The 22,910-nt window shown below is 42.3% G+C and overlaps 1 protein-coding gene across 2 annotated transcripts in view; it reads left to right on the top strand.

The window, feature by feature from the left end:
* The first annotated feature begins 9,525 nt into the window (after positions 1-9,525).
* LOC117447078 (solute carrier family 12 member 5-like) overlaps positions 9,526-22,910 on the top strand; it is a 191,656-nt gene continuing 178,271 nt past the window's right edge. Inside the window, exon 1 of one of the 2 annotated variants that reach the window (XM_034083671.2) lies at positions 9,526-9,929. In XM_034083671.2, the coding sequence (XP_033939562.1) occupies positions 9,770-9,929 (160 nt within the window). In that variant the 5' untranslated portion in view covers positions 9,526-9,769. The remainder of the gene's footprint in view (positions 9,930-22,910) is intronic. The other variant, XM_034083673.2, reaches the window with a different exon arrangement.

A 22,910-nucleotide genomic window follows, 5' to 3' on the forward strand; every position in this document is an offset into this window, starting at 1 on the left:
CTGCCCCTAAACCTCCAGGGGTGTACACAGTTACTGGCAACTTCTTATTATGGGAAATACGAAAACGTCTTTTAAAACTACAACTCCCAGTGGAGACGTGCCATAGAGAACATGTTGCGAAACAGAATAGCCACCATGTGTAGTTCTGGGGACGGGGTGGGGAGGGGGGGGACGCGGTGGACCCGTTCAAATCCAGTTTTGGACAGTCTGCCGTGGTTCCATCCCATTTCAAGTCCTGTTCGAGAATCGGCTTAACCCTCGGGGCACACTCTCCAATCACAGAGCTTGAGGACTTTCACGGGGTTTGTCAAACAGAGCACATGGTGTAGTCCAAACGATAGCTGGGGATTCTGGGTAGTGTAGTGTCTTCTGCCATCCTTTACTCAGAACAAATATTTGTTTCTCCGAATCGAAGGGGAAACATACAAAAGCATTGCACACAATTTAAGCCAATCAATGTTGTGTAATTGATTGTAACAAGTATAATCTGGTGTTTTTTAGTCGATGAGTAGTGCAGATATCACTGTAAAATCAATCGAAAGTAAGAGGAATACTTACATCCGGGTGTACAATTCTCCGTTATCCAATGGGAATGGACGCTCACATTACCTTTAAGGGCAGCCGACACAAACGAATGCCGTGCTTCCATGAGCGTCAAATCTCGACGCAGATGGGAATACATTGCAATCAATTGAAAGCTATTTGCGTCCCTTTATGACGCTGAAGGAGCCTAGGAGCGTCACAATTGGACGCCACGGACACTGACCAAACGTCGCTATTGGACGCTTAGGGAGTGAGAGTGTGTTGATCTAAACCACGGGACCGCGCCGCCCGGCACGTTCATGTTACGTGTTCAGCACTACATGAGTTTCTCTTTACCCATGGATGCACAATAACAACGGACCCATATCGGCTTACTGCCAGCCCACGGAGCTGTACTAATGGATATATTGCACATGTTTGCTGTAATTCATCATTTGTAAAATATTATACCACATGGGCTGTATGATGTAAATCTTGTACCGTAAATGTTGTATTAAATAAATACAGCTCATGAGCAAATCTCATAGGAATGAATGAGGCCCCGCCTCCCACGCTGTATCCAGTTCTTACATCCATGTTCTCAATACTCAAATTTCCCCTCCTCGACTCCTCGGTCCTCCGGTAGTGACCCGGAAATGAATTTCAGCACGCCATTTTGAAGGACGTCTCATTTCTCTAAATGCACACCGAGGACCGAGGATCGAGCGTCGAGGAGGCTCTCTGGAGGAGCTCGAACCGAGGATACACTGATGGTTCCTCCACGGCTCCTCCGCGGATGCATTTCCGTGAACGGTGGAGGCGTGACGCCCGGCCGGACTTATCTCAGCCAATGACAGCTCTGCATGCATCCCCTGGATATTATTTTAGAACCTGCTCTCATCGCAACGCGATGTTTACAGTGATAACAGCTGTGAGGTGCAGAAAGCAGAGCAGTGTGTAAAATATATATCACTCAGTATAACATGCCTACTCTCTTTATTTGCTTTAGTTTAGTAGATATCTACAAACAAAGAGTCGATATTTTTCTATGACCATTTAGTGCTTCACATAATAAAATACACAACAGCTGTTGCCTGATTATGCTTTAGGAGCTGTAGGTGTGTGTGGTACAGTGTGTAGGTGTGTGTGGTACAGTGTGTGTGCGTGTTGCACAGTGTGGACAGACAGGTCTCAGTTGTTTTGGTGTCCTCTGCTTACTTTTAATACAACTTTTGGCCCGTAATATCAATTCCCCATTTCAGCGACCAGAGTGGGGGGGGGGGGGGGGGATATATCCAGTCTCTGATTGGGTTACGTTATTATGAGAGTGCTCTCATACTTTAAATTGCATATATTTATATAAATATATTTGTGTGTGTGTGTCCACATCTGTAGCCGGGAACAATGTTCAGCGGACCTCCTCGGTCCTCCGCTCGCATCTCCTGTGGGCGGGACTAAAGAGGCTTCTCAATTCTTAAATGTCCCCTCCTCGACTCCCCTCCTCGACTCCCCTCCTCGAGACTTAGTCCCGCCCACAGGAGATGCGAGCGGAGGACCGAGGAGGGGAACCGAGTAGAGAGGAGGGGAAGCAGCAGACGTTTAAAGAAATGAGAACTCCTCTCCTCTGAGCGGTCATATTAAAGCGAGGTCCGTTCATTATTACGTGGCAACAGCTGCATCATCTGTCGAGTGTTTTGTCATATTTTATAATCTCTGCTGGATCAGCTGAACATTGTTCCCCCACATATTTACTTTGAATTTATTGAGAGTGCGGTATAATGAGACAATACCAGGCTACAGATGCGGACACACAGACACAAATATATTTATATAAATATATGCAATTTAAAGTATGAGAGCACTCTCATAATAACGTAACACAATCAGAGACTGGATATATCCCCCCCCCCCTCTCTCTAGTCGCTGAAATGGGGAATTTAAATTACGGGCCAAAAGTGGTATTTGCAAGTATTAAAAGTAAGGACATCAAACCAACTGAGACCCGTCTGTCCGCCGCATCTACGCATTGTACCACACACACCTACAGCTCCTAAAGCATAATCAGGCTACAGCCGTTGTGTATTTTATTATGTGAAGCACTAAATGGTTTTAGAAAAATATCGACTCTTTGTTTGTAGATATCTAAACTAAAGCAAATAAAGAGAGTAGGCATGTTATACTGAGTGATATATATTTTACACACTGCTCTGCTTTCTGCACCTCACAGCTGTTATCACTGTAAACATCGCGTTGCGATGAGAGCAGGTTCTAAAATAATATCCAGGGGTTGCATGCAGAGCTGTCATTGGCTGAGATAAGTCCGGCCGGCGTCACGCCTCCACCGTTCCCGGTCCTCAGTGTGCATTTAGAGCAGGGGTCTTCAACTAAAATTCAACGAGGTCCAGTTAGAGAAAATCTCCCCATGCAAAGGTCCGGAACATCAACATGTCTAAGTTGCTTCATGAATTAAAGTGACCTGTAGCTTTCAACGTCTGCATGTAATCAACAACTGACTGCCAATCAAAGAAAGAAAGTACAATTCAAAAACAACAATATTTATTGTCAATTAACATTACTTAAATACTGTGGATATGTGTAATGTTTAAATATTGAAGTTAAATGCATCAATGTGGTGCACTTTGAGAGCAACATTAAGAGATCTATGGATACATCTCTCAACACCCATATGAAACAGAACTGTAGCATATTTTCCTTTTTGGATATTTTACAAATCACTCCCCTTTTAAACTCTATTCTTGTTATTTTTAACAACTTTTTTGTTGCTGTCATATAGTATTTTATACCTGTTTTTAATTTAGTCTCATTAATAACTATAATGATCATATCAAGGTGTGCCTTAACCTCACTGAGCTGAGGCTATTTGAGCCTCTCAGGAGATAGCTCTCTTCCACCTGGTTGTAGAAAAGCTCTTTAAATTCGTTAGCATAGCTAGCTAACCAGATGCTAATAACAACAGATCGCCACTGTGCTTACAACTAAAGACACAGCCACACAAACACTGCGGCATGTGTACGGCTCCTTATGGGTATTGCAATATTTTAAGGGCTGGAGCGGCGTTCCGGTGCTCAGCACTCCTTTCAGACGAGACATATAACACGTGAAGACACGTTACGCTCGTGTTGTGTTCATGAACCTGTCCTTGGCCAGGAAAAACAGGTACTCGCTTGTTTAATTATTATTGCGGTCTAGATTTCTTCTTCTTTTTTTAAGTGAGAAGTTGTCCGTCTGTCGGACGGACTCCCTCCCCCCCACCCCCAAAACGAAAACTCTTCGGTTCTCCACGAATTACACAAGTCACCCAAATCAGCGTTAAAAACGCGGGAGGCGCCGAAAAATCCCCTATTAATGTATTGATTATAGCTCCGGGTCCGTATAGGTCGGCGTCTGGGTCCGGATCCGGACCGCGGTCCGCCTGTTGCCGACCCCTGATTTAGAGAAATGAGACGTCCTTCAAAATGGCGCGCTGAAATTCATTTCCGGGTCACTACCGGAGGACCGAGGAGTCGAGGAGGGGACATTTGAGTATTGAGAAGCCTCTTAAGTCTCGAGGAGGGGAGTCGAGGAGGGGAGTCGAGGAGGAGAAATTTAAGAATTGAGAAGCCTCTATGGAGAGAGGCAAGAGAGGCTTCTCAATACTCAAATTTCCCCTCCTCGACTCCCCTCCTCGACTCCCCTCCTCGAGACTTAGTCCCGCCCACAGGAGATGCGAGCGGAGGACCGAGGAGGGGAACCGGGGAAAGAGGAGGGGAAGCAGCAGACGTTTAAAGAAATGAGAACTCCTCTCCTCTGAGCGGTCATATTAAAGCGACGTCCGTTCATTATTACGTGGCAACAGCTGCATCAGCTGTCGAGTGTTTTGTCATATTTTATAATCTCTGTTAGATCAGCTGAACATTGTTCCCCCACATATTTACCTTGAATTCATTGAGAGTGCGGTATAATGAGACAATAACAGGCTACAGATGCGGACACACACACACAAATATATTTATATAAATATATGCAATTTAAAGTATGAGAGCACTCTCATAATAACGTAACACAATCAGAGACTGGATATATCCCCCCCCCCCCCTCTCTCTCTGGTCGCTGAAATGGGGAATTGAAATTACGGGCCAAAAGTTGTATTTGCAAGTATTAAAAGTAAGCAGAGGACACCAAACCAACTGAGACCTGTCTGTCCGCCGCATCTGCGCACACACTGTACCACACACACACCTACACACTGTACAGGACATACCTACACACTGTACCACACACACACACACACACACACACACACACACACACACACACACACACACACACACACACACACACACACACACACACACACACACACACACACACACACACACACACACACACACACACACACACACACACACACACACACACACACACACACACACACACACACTGTACCATACACACCTAAGCTCCTAAAGCATAATCAGGCTACAGCCGTTGTGTATTTTAGTATGTGAAGCACTAAATGTTCTTAGAAAAATATCGACTCTTTGTTTGTATATATCTACTAAACTAAAGCAAATAAAGAGAGTAGGTCTGTTATACTGAGTGATATTTATTTTACACACTGCTCTGCTTTCTGCAGGACCTCACAGCTGTTCTCACTGTAAACATCGCGTTGCGATGAGAGCAGTTTCTAAAATAATATCCAGGGGATGCATGCAGAGCTGTCATTGGCTGAGATAAGTCCGGCCGTGTGTCACGCCTCCACCGTTCCCGGAAATGCATCCGCGGAGGAGCCGTGGAGGAACCATCAGTGTATCCTCGGTTATAGCTCCTCCAGAGAGCCTCCTCGACGCTCGATCCTCGGTCCTCGGTGTGCATTTAGAGAAATGAGACGTCCTTCAAAATGGCGCGCTGAAATTCATTTCCGGGTCACTACCGGAGGACCGAGGAGTCGAGGAGTCGAGGAGGGGAAATTTGAGTATTGAGAAGCCTCTAAGGAAACCACGAGAAGCAGGGAAATGAATTTTCAGAGCAATGGGACGTCCTTTCCTCCGGAGCGTCACGTGAAGTGACGTCCGTTTGTGATGACGCTGCACAGCTGATCTCTGACAGCAGCTCTGTCCCCGTTATTTTCACAAAGACCCCCGCCTCTGTTAGCACACATTTACTGACACTAACATTTGTATCATCTGTTGTAGACCCCAATAAATAAAATCAAATAAGAACTCAAAAAAGATAAACGCCATTCTTAAAATGTATAAGCGAACAATAGTTTGATTAATATTGATTAGAGTGCACAACATAAATAAAATAATTGAGAGAAGAAAAAGAGATGTTATCTATCAAAACCCAGTTAGATTAACATTCATTGGATTGCACACTTTGTGTGTTTGTGTGGATATGTAGCACATTAACATTTTAAATAACACTTAATGACTGACTGAATGGAAATGACAATAAATGAAAATATAAAACGAAAAAAGCGATCATGATGTTTCCAATAAATGAATAAAATGATTTTTGACCACTTTGTTGTTCAGATATATCACATATTTGTAACTAAATGAAACATGAATTGAAACAAAACACGGTATAAACTGAGGAGTGAGTCCCGTGAGGTTCATGTGTTTTCGCTGGGAAACTGCTCTCATGTCAAGAAGCATCAGATCAGTGCATGCACTGCCTCGTCCAATCAGTGAGCGATACGCAGTAAGGGGGCGGGGCGAGTATCTGAGGATTGTATCGGAGGATGGTCTGGTGGTTCCTCGATTATAGCTCCTCCATTATCGCTCCTCGTTCCTCGGTCCTCTGGCAGAAATAAGGCCATAGAGGCTTCTCAATACTCAAATTTCCCCTCCTCGACTCCCCTCCTCGAGACTTAGTCCCGCCCACAGGAGATGCGAGCGGAGGACCGAGGAGGGGAACCGGGGAAAGAGGAGGGGAAGCAGCAGACGTTTAAAGAAATGAGAACTCCTCTCCTCTGAGCGGTCATATTAAAGCGACGTCCGTTCATTATTACGTGGCAACAGCTGCATCAGCTGTCGAGTGTTTTGTCATATTTTATAATCTCTGTTAGATCAGCTGAACATTGTTCCCCCACATATTTACCTTGAATTCATTGAGAGTGCGGTATAATGAGACAATAACAGGCTACAGATGCGGACACACACACACAAATATATTTATATAAATATATGCAATTTAAAGTATGAGAGCACTCTCATAATAACGTAACACAATCAGAGACTGAAATGGGGAATTGAAATTACGGGCCAAAAGTTGTATTTGCAAGTATTAAAAGTAAGCAGAGGACACCAAACCAACTGAGACCTGTCTGTCCGCCGCATCTGCGCACACATTGTACCACACACACACCTACACACTGTACAGGACATACCTACACACTGTACCACACACACACACACACACACACACACACACACACACACACACACACACACACACACACACACACACACACACACACACACACACACACACACACACACACACACACACACACACACACACACACACACACACACACACACACACACACACACACACACACACACACACACACACACACACACACACACACACACCTACACACTGTACCACACACACCTAAGCTCCTAAAGCATATAGCCGTTGTGTATTTTAGTATGTGAAGCACTAAATGTTCTTAGAAAAATATCGACTCTTTGTTTGTATATATCTACTAAACTAAAGCAAATAAAGAGAGTAGGTCTGTTATACTGAGTGATATTTATTTTACACACTGCTCTGCTTTCTGCAGGACCTCACAGCTGTTCTCACTGTAAACATCGCGTTGCCATGAGAGCAGTTTCTAAAATAATATCCAGGGGATGCATGCAGAGCTGTCATTGGCTGAGATAAGTCCGGCCGTGTGTCACGCCTCCACCGTTCCCGGAAATGCATCCGCGGAGGAGCCGTGGAGGAACCATCAGTGTATCCTCGGTTATAGCTCCTCCAGAGAGCCTCCTCGACGCTCGATCCTCGGTCCTCGGTGTGCATTTAGAGAAATGAGACGTCCTTCAAAATGGCGCGCTGAAATTCATTTCCGGGTCACTACCGGAGGACCGAGGAGTCGAGGAGTCGAGGAGGGGAAATTTGAGTATTGAGAAGCCTCTCATGGGACGGTACTCAAGATGGCACAGACAAATCAACTTCCGGTGAGACCGAGACCGAGGAGCGAGGAAATGAAAAATAAGAGAAGTGAGAAGGGGCCCTGGATTCACCTGGGGCAAAAGATCTGTCATTTGAGCCCAGGTTTGTTTTGAAGCAATACAATCAAACACATTGATTTAGTTATAGCAGCAAATAAGAACAACGTTTCAATGGGTAGACCTAGGACCAGGTGGAGGGATTATATCTCTTCGCTGGCCTGGGAGCGCCTTCGGATCCTCCAGTCAGAGCTGGTTGATGTCGCCAGGGAAAATAAAGTTTGGGGCTCTCTGCTGGAACTGCTACCCCCGCGACCCGACCACGGATAAGTGGGAGCAGATGGATGGATGGTTTCAAAATGAAGGATCCTTGATGTAGTGCTTCACTGCTTATTCCGTAATTTTGTTGATTACATTTTAGTGAGCAGCATCACAAATTCAATTCAATTAGCATAACAAACATCCATCCTGCATCCAAACCCTAACTAAAGCAAAAATAAGACAAATATTGACATCAATATCCAGGCTACTAACCTAACAAAAGTAAGAGTCCTATACTTCAGAATTGTGTGCATTATACTACCAGTATTTATGTAACAGTAATTATCTTTAATTATGCCCGGTTACAGGTACACTATTTGCCTTCATAATGTAGAGGCGTATACAAAGTAGCATCAAATGGAAACACTCAAGTATAAGTGCTGTGCTTGAGTAAATTAGGCCTACTTGAGTATATTGAATGTACAAGGCTCCTTATGTTGGAATACGTTATGCTACCTGTAAATATCTGTTCATAATTTTTCTTTTTTAAAGTAATATATTTTCTAATATTTATAATGTGTCTTAAATAATTGTGTCTTTTAGGCTACTGTTTTTGTTTCACATTGGGTTATTGTTTTACATACAATGATAGGCTACGCCGGCGCTGGGCTACGCCACATTTCGATACATAAGATTAACAAATGCGTCACATCCGGGCAAAAAGTACAGCTCCGCCCACTTTTGGGGGAAAACAACGCTGTAATTTGAATGGCGATCAAGCCTGAAGCCACAGAGCTCTTCTTTTACTGTCCTTTCTTCTTAGAGGAAGTACAGAACAACGTAACTCTGGATTTGTTTCAATGTTTGAGGTGCAATAAACGACAGCAGCTTTCTGGCATGATAAAACTATTATTTTCCACCTCACTCATGAGAGTAGCTGGAGAAATTACAGCCTCGCCTACTGATTTTAATTTAACCATATATCGAGCCCGATTTTCTTGTTCAAATGATTGAATGTAATTGTTTGCCTGACGTAATCGGGCTTTTTGAAGATCCAAAAATCCACGGGTTTCAAAATATTCTGATCGGATTGGCAAAAACTTCAGAATTTGTATTGACCGCCATTCAAATGACAGCATTGTATTCCCCCAAAAGTGGGCGGGGCCGGAATTCTCGCCCGGAAGTGACGTAGGTGTTACTTTAAAAAAAAGAAAAGATTCTTACATCAGTTACATTCCCCTATTTCCGGTAAAAAGCAACAACCACCTGCTATTTAAGGATTGTTTACTAATCAAATTTGAAACCACCTTTACTTTAACTCATAGAACCAACAGCAGCTGTTTGATTGACAGATTATCTTTAGCCTTTAATGTGGTTGCCCAGCAACGCCAACTCATGAATCTAGCTAGCTGCGTTGCTTTTAATGCTTTAATTTCATTACACTTTAAATAACGTTTTAAAAATGTAAGTTAATGGTGTTTTTGTTTTTAAAATATAAAAAAGGTGTTTACATTTTCCATGAAACGGCGCAACAACCCCGGATGGATCGGCTCTAGGACCCAGGTGCGGCAGCCACCAGACACCGGTTGATGAGACGGTCCAGTCGGTATTACATATCTGATTACCCGACAGAGAGTAACAGTTCGCTCCGGTCACAGTGGTCGGAGGTAAACATACCATACGGACAAGCTGGACTATAACAACGAGAGAAGCGAGAGCATTTTTCCGCTGTCTTTGTCCTTCAGTCACCACCCAGTCACTGTGGCAAGAAGACCCGTCGCTTGTCTCACCGGGCGACAACCATGAGCCTGAGGTTCACCGTCTCCAAGAGCGACGGCGACCGGCGCCCCTCAGACATCCAGGGGGAGGTGAACCAGCTGTTTGAGGGGGACGAGCCCAACACCAGCACAGCAGCAGAGGGAGAGGATGCTGTCGGTTCCGAGGTCGTGGTAGAGCTGAAAGGTAGGGAGACACTTAAGCCGGCTCCACTGTTTGTTAGCTATACCATTACCAGGCTATATGCTAGCAGTACTGATGCTTGACTCCTGATCACATTGTCTATGAACAGATGTGTGTGACTTGAATTTGTAATGGGCACAGTCTGGCATAACAAAGGCGCTGCAAAGGGAACACATTTGCCTTTTCCCCCCACTTGACATCATGTATTTCTACAGGTGCATTGCGCAAAATATGCATGGGAGTTGCATGCCTATAGACAAACAAAATGGGGGTGTGTTTTGCTAGTGTTGCATTCATTCAAACATACACACATTTGTTTTTTTAAGTAATTAGTGGTCATAATGAAGGGCGTCAGTTAGCATCATTGTATGTGTAACCTCTCAGTTATCAGACAGAGTATACAGATAGACTATGCTCTTCATATTTCCATCTGATGCCTAGAACTGTATGTGGTCTGATTCATACAGTTTATGTATACTTTCACTTTTTACATTTAAGTAGTCAAATGTGGCTCTTGAAACCACTGCATGTGAGGAAATGACATATTTCAATAGCAATTATCTTTAAACCTTGTATCTTGGATAACGTGTGTTGTCTGTCTGTTCCTTTTGTCATAGTTCGAATTGTTTCCCAGGTTAGTACATACATACATTAGGACAATCCCTGTGCTCACCATAAGGATACATTTAAAGAAGGGAGAATACAAACACAGCTGGTCAAAAATTCATCTCTTCAGTTATAGGTTATAGCAATTTCCTACAGTGCACGTCTCCTAAGAACCGGACCCATTGTTGTGCAATCCTGTCATCGCAAAAGTAAAATGATCAAGGTCCTGCCAGTCATTGTCTGAATTGAATGCAACAGTGCAAGAATATATGGTGGCCACATTCCCATCAGGGCAGGAATGAAAGCTGTTACCATTAGTAAGGATTTAGTAATAGAAAAAGTGCGATGATTCAGGTCCAGTCAAGTGCAAATAATGATTTATCTGTGAAATACTCAGTACATTTCACAGATGTTACATGTTAAACTTATTAAGGCTACCACATTAATGACATTTTCTGATTAATTGGCCAAGCTTCCCAGATTCTCATAAATGCTTTAATTGCAGCTCAGGATTTGCTGCTGCTTAGTTTCTGTGCTTTTTCTCTGAAGTCTACCTCAGCAGGTCTACAGATCCTATTTTAATCTTTTATTCATAGGACAAAAGCTCTGACTAGCATTATTGGATCAATAATTAACATTATAAAATATGTTTAACCCCTGGAGTTACACCACTACTTTCGGTTTATACACTTACTTACCTTCTAACTGGATACATAAGAAGTCATCCCCTTGTCTTTGATCATTCGTGCTGCGCCAAGGTTCAGTGCTGCTGACAGATTTCCACTATGAAACCAGCGGACCACTAAGGCGAAGAATGAAAGCATTTAATTATCAGTTCAGCACTCCCCTTCATTGCTACAGAAAGCCTTGGAGGCTACAACATGCCACCGTTTCCTCCAGTGCTCAGGAATTAACATAGAAATGCCTCAGCATTTTTCCACTTTAATACCCCAGTGTGTATCAATCATTGCTCCGGACATAAAAGATGGCTGTGGGGGTCGGTAGGAACAAATCTCAGCCTCTCCTTATGTTCCTCTTAAAGGGCCCATGTCATGGCCATTTCTACTGATCATAATTCCATTGTTGAGGTCTACTAAAATAGATTTATACTGTGCAATTTTCCAAACTCACATTGGTTTCTCATACAGCATCTCTGTAAAGTATGTGTATTCACCGGTATTCACTCTCTGTCCAAAACGGCTTGTTGGAGCTCCTTCCCCCCCCCTCCCTGCGAGCCCAGTGTGCTCTGATTGGTCGGGACGTCGCGGGGGTCGTTGCTGCGATCTGCTGCGATGAGCGGACAGGCTTCCGGGTCGGCGATACTGCGAGAACAAGCAAAACTCATCCTGAGCACACACAAACACTCACAGCCGAAGTAAAAACAATAAGTGTGTCTTGATATTGAGTAAGAAAAAGGTTTATAACGCTGTGAGCATGGGTCTGCAGAGAGCATTTCTCCGCGATCCCAACTTAGTAGTCCGAAAAACGTTTACCCATTTAAACAGTCGTGGTAGATACCTTGTTTGTTTTAAACATCATAAATACACAAACAACAATGAATACTTACAGGTTGTGTACCCGAATCTCCCGCTGGTCCAAACAAAGTAGGAACAGCATCGTTCTTCAGTGCCCTACGCTGTACATATCCGGCATGAATCGCTGAAAGGTTTGGGAAGCTTTGTTTCGTGAAATGCTGGCAGAGGGTGTGGCCTCTGAGTATTCACACGTCAGAGTACCCAGGAAGTAAACAATGGAAAATGAGAAATCTCCAACGAGGCGTTTTGGGGCAGCATACACTGTGTTAGAGTTTTACTCGCTACAGGGTGTACTTTGAGGGTTTTTGACTCTGCAGACCGTTTACATGCAGAAACACCTTCATAACACACAAGAGGGGGAGGGGGGGGTAATAACCGGAAAAGCATGACATGGGGCCCTTTAAGAGATGGGGAAAGCTTTATTGAAGGACTTCCCCTCCTGTACAGTATGCTTCGCTGTTGCTGAGCTGCAGCCTTGTGCTGGTTGCCATAGTGACACTGTACATTTTCACTAGAGTTGTCTCTCAAATGGTCTTTGCAATGAGGTGAAAAACACTTCAGATCCTGCAAGTACCATTATGAAATCAATCTCTTGCTGGGACCGAATGATGTATTTTTCCCTTCCTGTGTTTTGTTCTGTGAAGTGGTTCTAATGGAACATTAGAACTATCACAGACGAATATCAGATTTGCAGCGGCTAAAAAGTAGCTAGCTTATGTTGATAGCTATTATTGCTGTATTAGAAGTGCAAATAAGGACTGCATCTAACAATTATTTTCATTATCCATTTCTTCTTCTTACACATTTTTGGTCGTTTTGATCATTTCCATAGGAATTTCTATAACAATTCCTTACAATATTTGTACAATGTGTTTTAAAGTATTGTGTCTTTTAGGATATTCTATATTCAATTTACTATGAATAATAACTCATCTAAATAGTATTTGTTTATTACATAATGTTGGGTAGAGTAGTATGGCATCGAACCCGTTGCGTGTGTAATTAATAACAATACACTGTTCAGTGTTTCCCCTAGGATGGAGTCATAGCAGCGGTGCTAAGGCACGTAGGTCCAGCAAAATGTGAGCGCGGAGCGCGTGGAATTTGTTTGTGTTTGCACGTGCGAAGTGCGCTCCGCCAATATGTTACAGTATGTGTCTGCCAGCACAAGAAAGGCTCTTGAGGCTCTGAATTTATATAGGGGAAACACTGCTGTTAGTTGTTCACCTTAAACAGAGGGCTTGTGTAAATAAATATAATTCACATTTGCAGAAGTGTGTAGAATATGATTGCGAATGTTTTCAAGTCTGACTCAATGTAATTAGGCCATTGTTGGCATTTCCCTGTCGTTTTGTAATTCCAGCACCTACCAAACCCCGCATTTAGTCTTTCTTGTTTCAGCCCGTGGTACCAGAGCACTTTCTAAATTCCTCTCTCTTGGCCTGAACCCCTGATCCTGTTTCTATTGATCCGGAGGGAGGTGTGAGCTCCGCAGGCTTAGCCAGCCATTGTGGTTGATGATGACTTGCAGCAGAAGGAAGATCCTGTCTGGCTGCCAAGTTCCCCCCCTGCCCTTGACCTTGCAGTGGTGTAAAGAGAGATATATCTTGGTTAGATCACCCAGGCTCAATGGAATGGGCCGCAGATGGGTTCAGAAGGGGCTGGGCTGTGTGTCATGTTACAGTGGGGAGGCTTTAAAATGTCCTTCAGAAACCTCATATTTTCAACGTTATTATAATTTAAACCTGCATTAGTTGTTTTTTACCACTTGGATGCACCACAGCGAGCTGAACACTACCATGTCATATAGATTAGTTTTATTTGACAGGTACACTGTACATTGAAATATAACATTACATTTCTAGAGTTTATATGATGAGGGAAAGAAAAAAGAAACAATATCAACAAATTGTTAAAGTGTGTGTGTGTGTGTGTGTGTGTGTCCGAGGGCTGATAAGAAGTACTTTCATAATCAATTCATCTGCAGATTTATTTTACGATTGATCGCTAAGTCCTCAAAATGTCAAACATTTTGTATTGTCTTAAGTTGAGTCTTTAATTGTCTTGTTTTTTCGTTTGAAAAAGCTCAAGACATTCCGTTTATCATAATATAAAATAAAGGAACGCAGGACAAACATTTGAGAGGCTGAAAACAGATTTTGCCATTTGAAAAAGGATTTAACATGAATCATTATCAAAATAGTTGCAGATAATGTATCCCTCTTTCAGCTAATGGATAAGTTGATTAATTGTTGCAGCGCTACTGTGTCCACCTGATGAATGTTCATTAATTATTCAGTCTTCCTCTAGCTCCGTTTGGTCTTTAACAACTCCTCTGGGAAATGTCTGTAAAGCAGAGACCAAGTGCACAGTCCTTGATAATAATCTGTGGGTTACACATTATACATTGTGACTTGGCCCAGTGTTAATATAAAAAAAAAGATTAGAGCAGCTTTAAGATAAGAACGCTGCTGAGGTGTTTTGCTTGCTCACTGCAAGTGCCCTAATTAAATGCAGATTTTACACGAGGGAGCAGATCTTCACTCGTCTGAACTATTAGTGCTGGTCTTCCATCGGCTCCTGCGGTTTCCATCGGAGCTGTGATTGCTTGAACCTTTTCAAAAAGGGTGTAATTTGTGATTGTGTGTGTGTATGCGCTTGTGGTTTCTTTTGATCAATTTATGAGAAAAGCTTTTGTAGAAGAAGGGCTTAGATCTACAAACATGGATATTTAGTGGCAACAACTGTAACCCAATGTGTCCCCAGTGCTTTAGTTCATGAGCAGAGAGGCCCACTTGGCCGCGGTTTAATCTGTGTCAGGATGTTCTGTTTCCCTGTAAGCAAATGCAGTCTAAAGACAATGACACAGCATGGGGGCACAGCGACAACAACACCCATAATCACAACCACAACACAACCACAACACAACCTTATAACCTCCTGACGGAAGCAACAAACTAATGTTGTTGTTGTTGTAATCTGTGAGAGAAAAATGTAATGCCTTTGTTTGTGTGTGCCACTCAGTATCGACCATTTCTCAAATGTATTCTGCATCTGCAGTATTTGGAGAACTATGTTTGTGTAAAGAAACAAATGGTTTAGCACAACAAGCGTTCACATTGTCCTATGTACTTCATTTTATTCTAATTTAAACAATGTATTACTCTTTGTATGATCTTGTATTATTTGGGTGCGTTGGCCTTGATCCGACAAACCCAGAGCCGAGTTTAGTCCTTGTCTGCCAGTTTATCAAAGCGTGACAAGCTTGTTGTTTCCGAGTCATCATTTTAGTGTTGCTCAAATGCTTGTTGACATGTTTATGTCATTAAATAACAATATCGTCTTTTATAGAGCAACTGAACCAGGGAGAGGGACAGGAGAAATAAAATCATGTGAACGTTGGCGCTTCACTGCGTTACTGGTATGCTGATATCATTTATGCCAGCTCAATTTATGGTAGTAATGGTGGCAATAATGTTTACCACTGATAACGCCTATTTTATCGGCTAGGAATGGGTGTCTCTCTGTACTATTTTCTGTCTTTCTTTGTAATTCAGAAAAGAGTTTGTCTTTCTCTAGGACAGCCTACAGGTTCACTTATAAATAAATGAATGAATAAATAAATAAGGCTCAACCATTTTTGTAAAACAGCTAGGCCCTGTAATATAATGCAAATGCTACTCGGGAGAAGATCCTGTATTTTTGGGGAACTGTTATTATTATTATTGTTATTATTACTTTTCGTGCGTAGAATAACAGTTAGTGGGAATGCTATTAACAGCATTCCCACTAACTGTTATTCTACGCACGAAAAGTTTATTATTATTATTCCGCCAACTTATTTTGGCCCTCTTCTCCTCCCGCATTGAACATCGCAGAAACTCTGTTCGAACATCAAAACGTTCAGCTCGGTCGGGAATCGATGGCTATTACTTTTCTCATTCATAACTTTTATAATTCCAGAGATACATCCCGCCATAATACATCACATTTTTAACCATTGAAGTCAATGGAGAAATTCTTCAACTTCAACAAATCTTCATGCGACTTCAACTGCTAACTGTTCATTCATACTTTCACTCAGAAACCTCATTCTAACTTTAAAATGTTACATATCATTCTGACATTATTCGTGTAAAGCAACTTTTAAATCTGATTCTTACTTGTAGAAATATTAAACATTGTTCAGACCTTGTTTTTTAGAGGTTTTCTTCAGATTTTAACATTAACTAGAGTGCGTGATGTCACAGCTAGAAAATCTTGAAATGTACCTTCATATATTTTTTTAAAACTGCCATAATTCCCAAACCCTACATTCCTGAGACATAATTTATCATGACAAACGTAGGAAAACATCTCGTAGCTTGAAAAAATGACAAATAATTAAGCAAAAATAATTAAACAAAATGCCTCTTGAGGGCATGAAGTGACAAAAACGTTCAACATTCCTCCATTAAAGCCCATTGTAATTTCAGGCAGATATTTCCTCACGGTAGCAGCCGCACACCTTTAGTTAAACTGCCAAAAAGGCCACATTATTAACCCGAAACTACACAAAAATTACACTTCAGATACTCAACTTCCTTGACATGCTTCACGTTTTGAAATTTCACAGATATCTGTTACGGTTCTTCCACAAAACGTTCACATGTAAGAGGTTCATCTCTCATTCAGAACAATGGAAACCTGTGATCTCTACAGAGCTCGTTAGCTCAACCATAAACACCTGTGTAATGGAACACAATGATGTCATACTCCAGCTGACATGCTCAGAGCAGCAGACTTCAGATAGCAGTGTGCTAACAGTCCAGCCGTGAAGACATCTACGGGACAGTTTTAAGATTTCTTCAAATGCCGTTGCCATGGTAACACATTGCTCGCCTTGAAACACGGTTTTCTCATAACTTCAGTGAATATACTCCAAACAGCCCAGAACGTCACGGGTTTGGTAACGATGCAGCCATCAACGCATCTAAGCGTATTATGGGGTGTCATCAAATGCCGTTGCCATGGCGACAGACCACTCGTCATGAAACATGATGTGGCTGCAAGTCCAATCGACACGGCCCAATCTTCACTTGTATATCACCTGCCGTATTATTAGCGTATTATTAGCGTATTATGGGATGTCATCAAATGCCGTTGGCATGGCGACAAATCATTCACCATCAAGTTAGTTCAAAAGTTTGCTGCTTTTCCAAGCCTTTTTACTTTCTTTTCTTCTCTCATCCCACATTCAAGCCCCCAGTGTTCATGTATCATTTCAATCTAAATTCTTCACTTTCTTCTTACACGTTACATTTCAGCATAGCAGTTTAGCGTCAGATTTTCAGCATAAAGCATTCCCAATAGCAATTTCTTCAGGAATTGCATTCTCTAGTTATTACTATTATTACTATTATTATTATTATCATTCACTTAAATTTGACAGAGAAACGTATCCAGTGGCTGCCAGGGATTGTGCTCCCATGATAATGGGCTGCTGGCTGACCAGACGGAGGATTGTTTGCGTGTTTATTCAGGCATTGCTTCCCCTGAGCTGTAATGAATGCCATGTAAATAATAGAGAACCCCTTTGATATAGAGGTGCAGTCCGATGGTGAACACAGATATTGACTCACAAAGGGCCATTGTGGATGACTCCTATTGTAGGCTTCATATAGTATGGGAGCTGTTTATGGTCACTCCTGGAAAGAGTGTGGACACCTGATTAGGATTTTTATGGATTATTTATCAACTCCCGGAAAGCCCTGTGTTATCACAGCTTTCCTTGTTGTGAAAGCCAAAATGTGATGATAAACATTGCATTTGTTATTGTTGGCCATCTGTTCACACAAAATGAGATGACGGTTTAGTACGTTTGATATACAGGTGTATATATCTTTGAGATATACAGTAAACGGGTCTTACAAAAATAATGGAACTGCATGGAACTGCAAACTCTGTTACAAGATCCTTGATTTGTTTCTTCAACTTACAAATACATATTTTTACAGCCTACTTATTTTCTGATATGTGATCTACCTCCACACTTTTTTTTTTAAATTAATGCTTTGAATATACAGTGGGGCAAAAAAGTATTTAGTCAGCCACCAATTGGGCAAGTTCTCCCACTTAAAAAGATGAGAGAGGCCTGTAATGTTCATCCTAGGTACACTTCAACTATGAGAGACAGAATGGGGGGAAAGAATCCAGGAAATCACATTGTAGGATTTTTAATGAATTCATTGGTAAATTCCTCGGTAAAATAAGTATTTGGTCACCGACAAACAAACAAGATTTCTGGCTCTCACAGACCTGTAACTTCTTCTTTAAGAGCCGCCTCTGTCCTCCACTTGTTAACTGTATTAATGGCACCTGTTTGAACTCGTTATCAGTATAAAAGACACCTGTCCACAACCTCAAACAGTCTCACTCCAAACTGCACTATGGCCAAGACCAAAGAGCTGTCAAAGGACACCAGAAACAAAATTGTAGACCTGTACCAGGCTGGGAAGACTCAATCTGCAATAGGTAATCAGCTTGGTGTGAAGAAATCAACTGTGGGAGCAATTAATAGAAAATGGAAGACATACAAGACCACTGATAATCTCCCTCGATCTGGGGCTCCACGCAAGTTCTCACCCCGTGGGGTCAAAATGATCACAAGAACAGTGAGCAAAAATCCCAGAACCACACGGGGGGACCTAGTCAATGACCTGCAGAGCGCTGGGACCAAAGTAACAAAGGCTACCATCAGTAACACACTACGCCGCCAGGGACTCAAATCCTGCAGTGCCAGACGTGTCCCCCTGCTTAAGCCAGTACATGTCCAGGCCGGTCTGAAGTTTGCTAGAGAGCATTTAGATGATCCAGAAGAGGATTGGGAGAATGTCATATGGTCAGATGAAACCAAAATAGAAATGTTTGGTAAAAACTCAACTAGACGTGTTTGGAGGAGAAAGAATGCCGAGTTGCATCCAAAGAACACCATACCTACTGTGAAACATGGGGGTGGAAACATCATGCTTTGGGGCTGTTTTTCTGCAAAGAGACCAGGACGACTGTACACTTTAACACAGAGGTGTGGTGACATTGAGCAGACAGCAGTTTCACAAATTGAATGTTTTCTGATGAAAACACAAGATAGAAGCTGGTGAAAAATCCTTCAATTTTGTTGTCACAGGGTTAAGGTTTTGACATTTAATACATTCATATACAATAGCCATATGTAATTGCAACAGCTGCTTCTTGCTTGTGCAAAATGTGTTAAGGTAAATGTGAATTGGAAGGCTGAATGTGGGAAATAAATGGCTCTGCAGTGACCTAGACCAGTGTTTCTCTGCTGAGACAACAGGGGGCAGTCCTGTTCTGATGACGGATTTACGTAGCTAGAGGAAGGATTTCCTCTAGCTACATTTTCCCTTCAGTCAGAATCATGTGGTAGAAAAACCTGATATGAGAGGGGGATCAGGAACCCAGCAAGTTACGTGTGTGTGTGTGTGTGTGTGTGTGTGTGTGTGTGTGTGTGTGTGTGTGTGTGTGTGTGTGTGTGTGTGTGTGTGTGTGTGTGTGTGTGTGTGTGTGTGTGTGTGTGTGTGTGTGTGTGTGTGTGTGTGTGTGTGTGTGTGTGTGTGTGTGTGTGTGTGTGTGTGTGTGTGTGTGTGTGTGTGTGTGTGTGTGTGTGTGTGTGTGTGTGTAAGAATGAGAAGAAGGTAACGGCACAAGAGGGGGGAGTAAAACTTAGCCCAGCAATTCTCGTGCCGTTATGTAACCGCGTCTGCAAACGGGGGGAGGTGTGTGAATGTGTGGTGGGGGATTGGGACCAATTGATGGAGAGTGACAAAATCCTCCTCACATGCAGGGAGGCTGCAGGGCAGACTTCAGTGATACTAACATGGGACGAAAGAGGGGGGGAGAGGGGAGGAGAGGAAACCTCATGGGGGGGAGAGGTTGAACATTTCTTCCCTACCAAGCAACTCTGATGATGACACATCACAGTGCCACAGATCCAGCAACTTGGACAACCACAGCTCGTTCTGCGGCCCTCGGCCCCGTCTGCAACCTTTACAGGAGGTTTGTCTCGTGTGTTCTCACATAGTCACCACCACCATCCTGCATCCATTCAGAGGGGCAGGCTGCTACACAACGTGCTGTGAGAAATGGCCATGAATATCCTCAGAAAGGTCTTTTACAGAAATGCTCTAAAACTAAGATGCATTTGTGTTTTTTTTATATTGGGATTTTATTTGTACCTAAGAACTTGGAGGCACTTTGAAGAGTGAAAACATCTACAGTGATCCTAATGACATTCCCTTGAATTAAAGCTGACAGGAAATTAAAAAAGGTTAAAACAAAAAAATGGTAAATATCATTTAAATATATTTTTCTAGGCCTGAAACATGAATTGGTCCGTTTTAATGAGCAAAACATTGCATCATTTCATTGGTTTAAGCCACTAAAAATCCACTGTCTCCTGTGCTGTCTTTGATGCTATTCTGATAATGTCTTGGTGCGGGAACCTGGATTCATTTCCTTTTTTGATTTAATGAAGAACATTACTTGGAAGAATAATTATAATTGAAAAAGGCTATTGTTTATTTAGCTCCTCTTTTTCCATCTTCTCTCAATGACGTTTGGTATTTGCATTGCAGGTGTCACAGTCGGTATGTCACGGTGTTTCCGGTTGTTTCATCATTCTGAATTTATTTATTATTTGGTTATCTCTGCCTCCTCTCTGTGCAACACCCTCAGCATCTGTGTAACGCCAGGTCTCTCAGGACTCGTCTGCTCACATTAACAGCTGAACCCGGGGGGGGGAGGGGGGGGGCAATACACTAAACACACTTGTGTGGCCAAGTCTGATGTAATATTTCCTACCAAAAATCAGTTTGTATCAACTCCATGTCTGGACAAACTAAATGAAGCACTGACTCGGGATGAGATTATTTGTATTCGGTCAATATGAAAATGTATTAGACGCAGGAGTCCAGAATAAACCACCGCCACCAGAAAGTAAGAGCTGTAACTTGTGTTGTGTGCGCGTGTTGGTTATTTCAGTCTGATTTTGAGAGCAGTGCTCGCTCTACCTACTGAAGCGGGGGAGGCAGAGAGCAGCGGGCCAGAGATGCAGGTCATGGATCCCCATGGGGCCGGGCTGGTATTCAGGGATGATACCAGGCCTTCCTGTCCCTCAGGACCAGGTGCTGTGTTTTCTCTCCCTCTACTCCGCTCTTTCTCTGGCTGCTCGTTTTAGCGTTTGAAAAGGTGAAATGCAAAGCAAGATATATTATGTGAGAGTTGTGCCACTAGCAGCTAAATGAATTTTAATGATGTGCTTTCAATTTGAATTTTGGGTAGTGACTTTTAGTAATGATTTTGGCTGGCTGGCTATCAGGCAAGGTGCCATGGTGCTGCAGCAGACCGGAGGGAGAAGGTGTGTGTGTGTGCGTGTGCGTGTGCGTGTGCGCACAGCCCGGTTCTCTCCACAGTCCACAGGTTCTGTCAGCTCGCTGCGCTCGGTTGGGGGTACACGCTCTCCATCACCATTACCATGCATGCCACTGCTGTGGCGCAATGTCAAGAGTGTGACTGCAGAGGCCTCGGTTGAAGAGGATTTTAAAAATACTTCTCTTTTTCCTACAGTACACACATTACTTTTATTAGCTACAGAGGCAATACAAGGAATAATAAAAGGCATATTTGTTGTTGTACTGACAGTCACCACACACCATATCCTAATCTGTTCTCCTAATAGATTTAGGAATGACAGGTTGTTGGTGAACAGTATTTAGAAAAGCACTCATCTTTGGGAGTTTGTCAGTACAGGGTTACAGTGTACAGACACCTGCAGTGGTAGACTCTAGTTTGGCTGCTATATTGTAATTATTATTTTGTTAAAACTACACAAATATGATGTTGTCTTATTCCATCAAGTTCTGCTGGTTGACAATTCCATATTATCATTTATTCAACTTGAGTCAAATGTTATTATTATGATAAAGATTATATTTACTATTCTTTACTATGGCTATCAGGTAATGGTTATCTTTTCTTATTTTAAAAACAGGCATGTGTTACCTAAATATTTGTGCAAAGCGAGGCTTTCCAAGATTCTACTGAAGGAACTCCCATTGTTTGGTCCACCACCTAAACCACGGGTTGTGTTGCACTCTAATGTTAGTGTTGGTTCACAGTGGGTTTGACAGCACTGGAAGTAGTGAGAACGAATTATACCAAAAACATCGCCAAATGCAGTGTTGAAAATATGAATGATTTATTGTCTAATAGTTCACTTTAATACATGATTTATTATTATTTGCAGTATATAAAAGTGTTAAATAATGTAACAAATGTTACTCTAGTCCAGGGCTTCTCAAACTCCGGACCGAACTGCAAATCAATCCGGCCCGAAACCTGTGTCCCATTATTTAAAAAGAAAAAGAAAAAAAAAGAATTTCTGATTCTGATGTAAACTAAAGTGGACCTATTATGCTATATTGGAAACAAATATTGTAGGGCCATACCTATACAAAAGATGTCTGTGAAGTTTTTTTTTTTTTTTGCTTAAAATACAAACACCCATTGTAGCCATACCTCATACTGCTCATACCCCTCTTTTGCAGCCCTGTTAGAGAAACGTGGATTTTGGGTCCTTAGCTTGAAAATAATAAAAGGGGATGTGGAGCTAATGCCGGATCAGAATTCTACTTTCTGAAACAGTATGGAGCTCAAATGCTTTTTCTCTTGCGGGTTTATCACAAGGTGAGTTCTTTTTTTTATTTCCTGCATTTTAAACACATGTGCTCTCCAGTACAGGTTAGCTCTGAGTGTTAGCGAGGCATGCTAATGTAAACAAAGACGA

The sequence above is a fragment of the Pseudochaenichthys georgianus genome, chromosome 5 (assembly GCF_902827115.2).
Source record: "Pseudochaenichthys georgianus chromosome 5, fPseGeo1.2, whole genome shotgun sequence".
NCBI lineage: Eukaryota > Metazoa > Chordata > Actinopteri > Perciformes > Channichthyidae > Pseudochaenichthys > Pseudochaenichthys georgianus.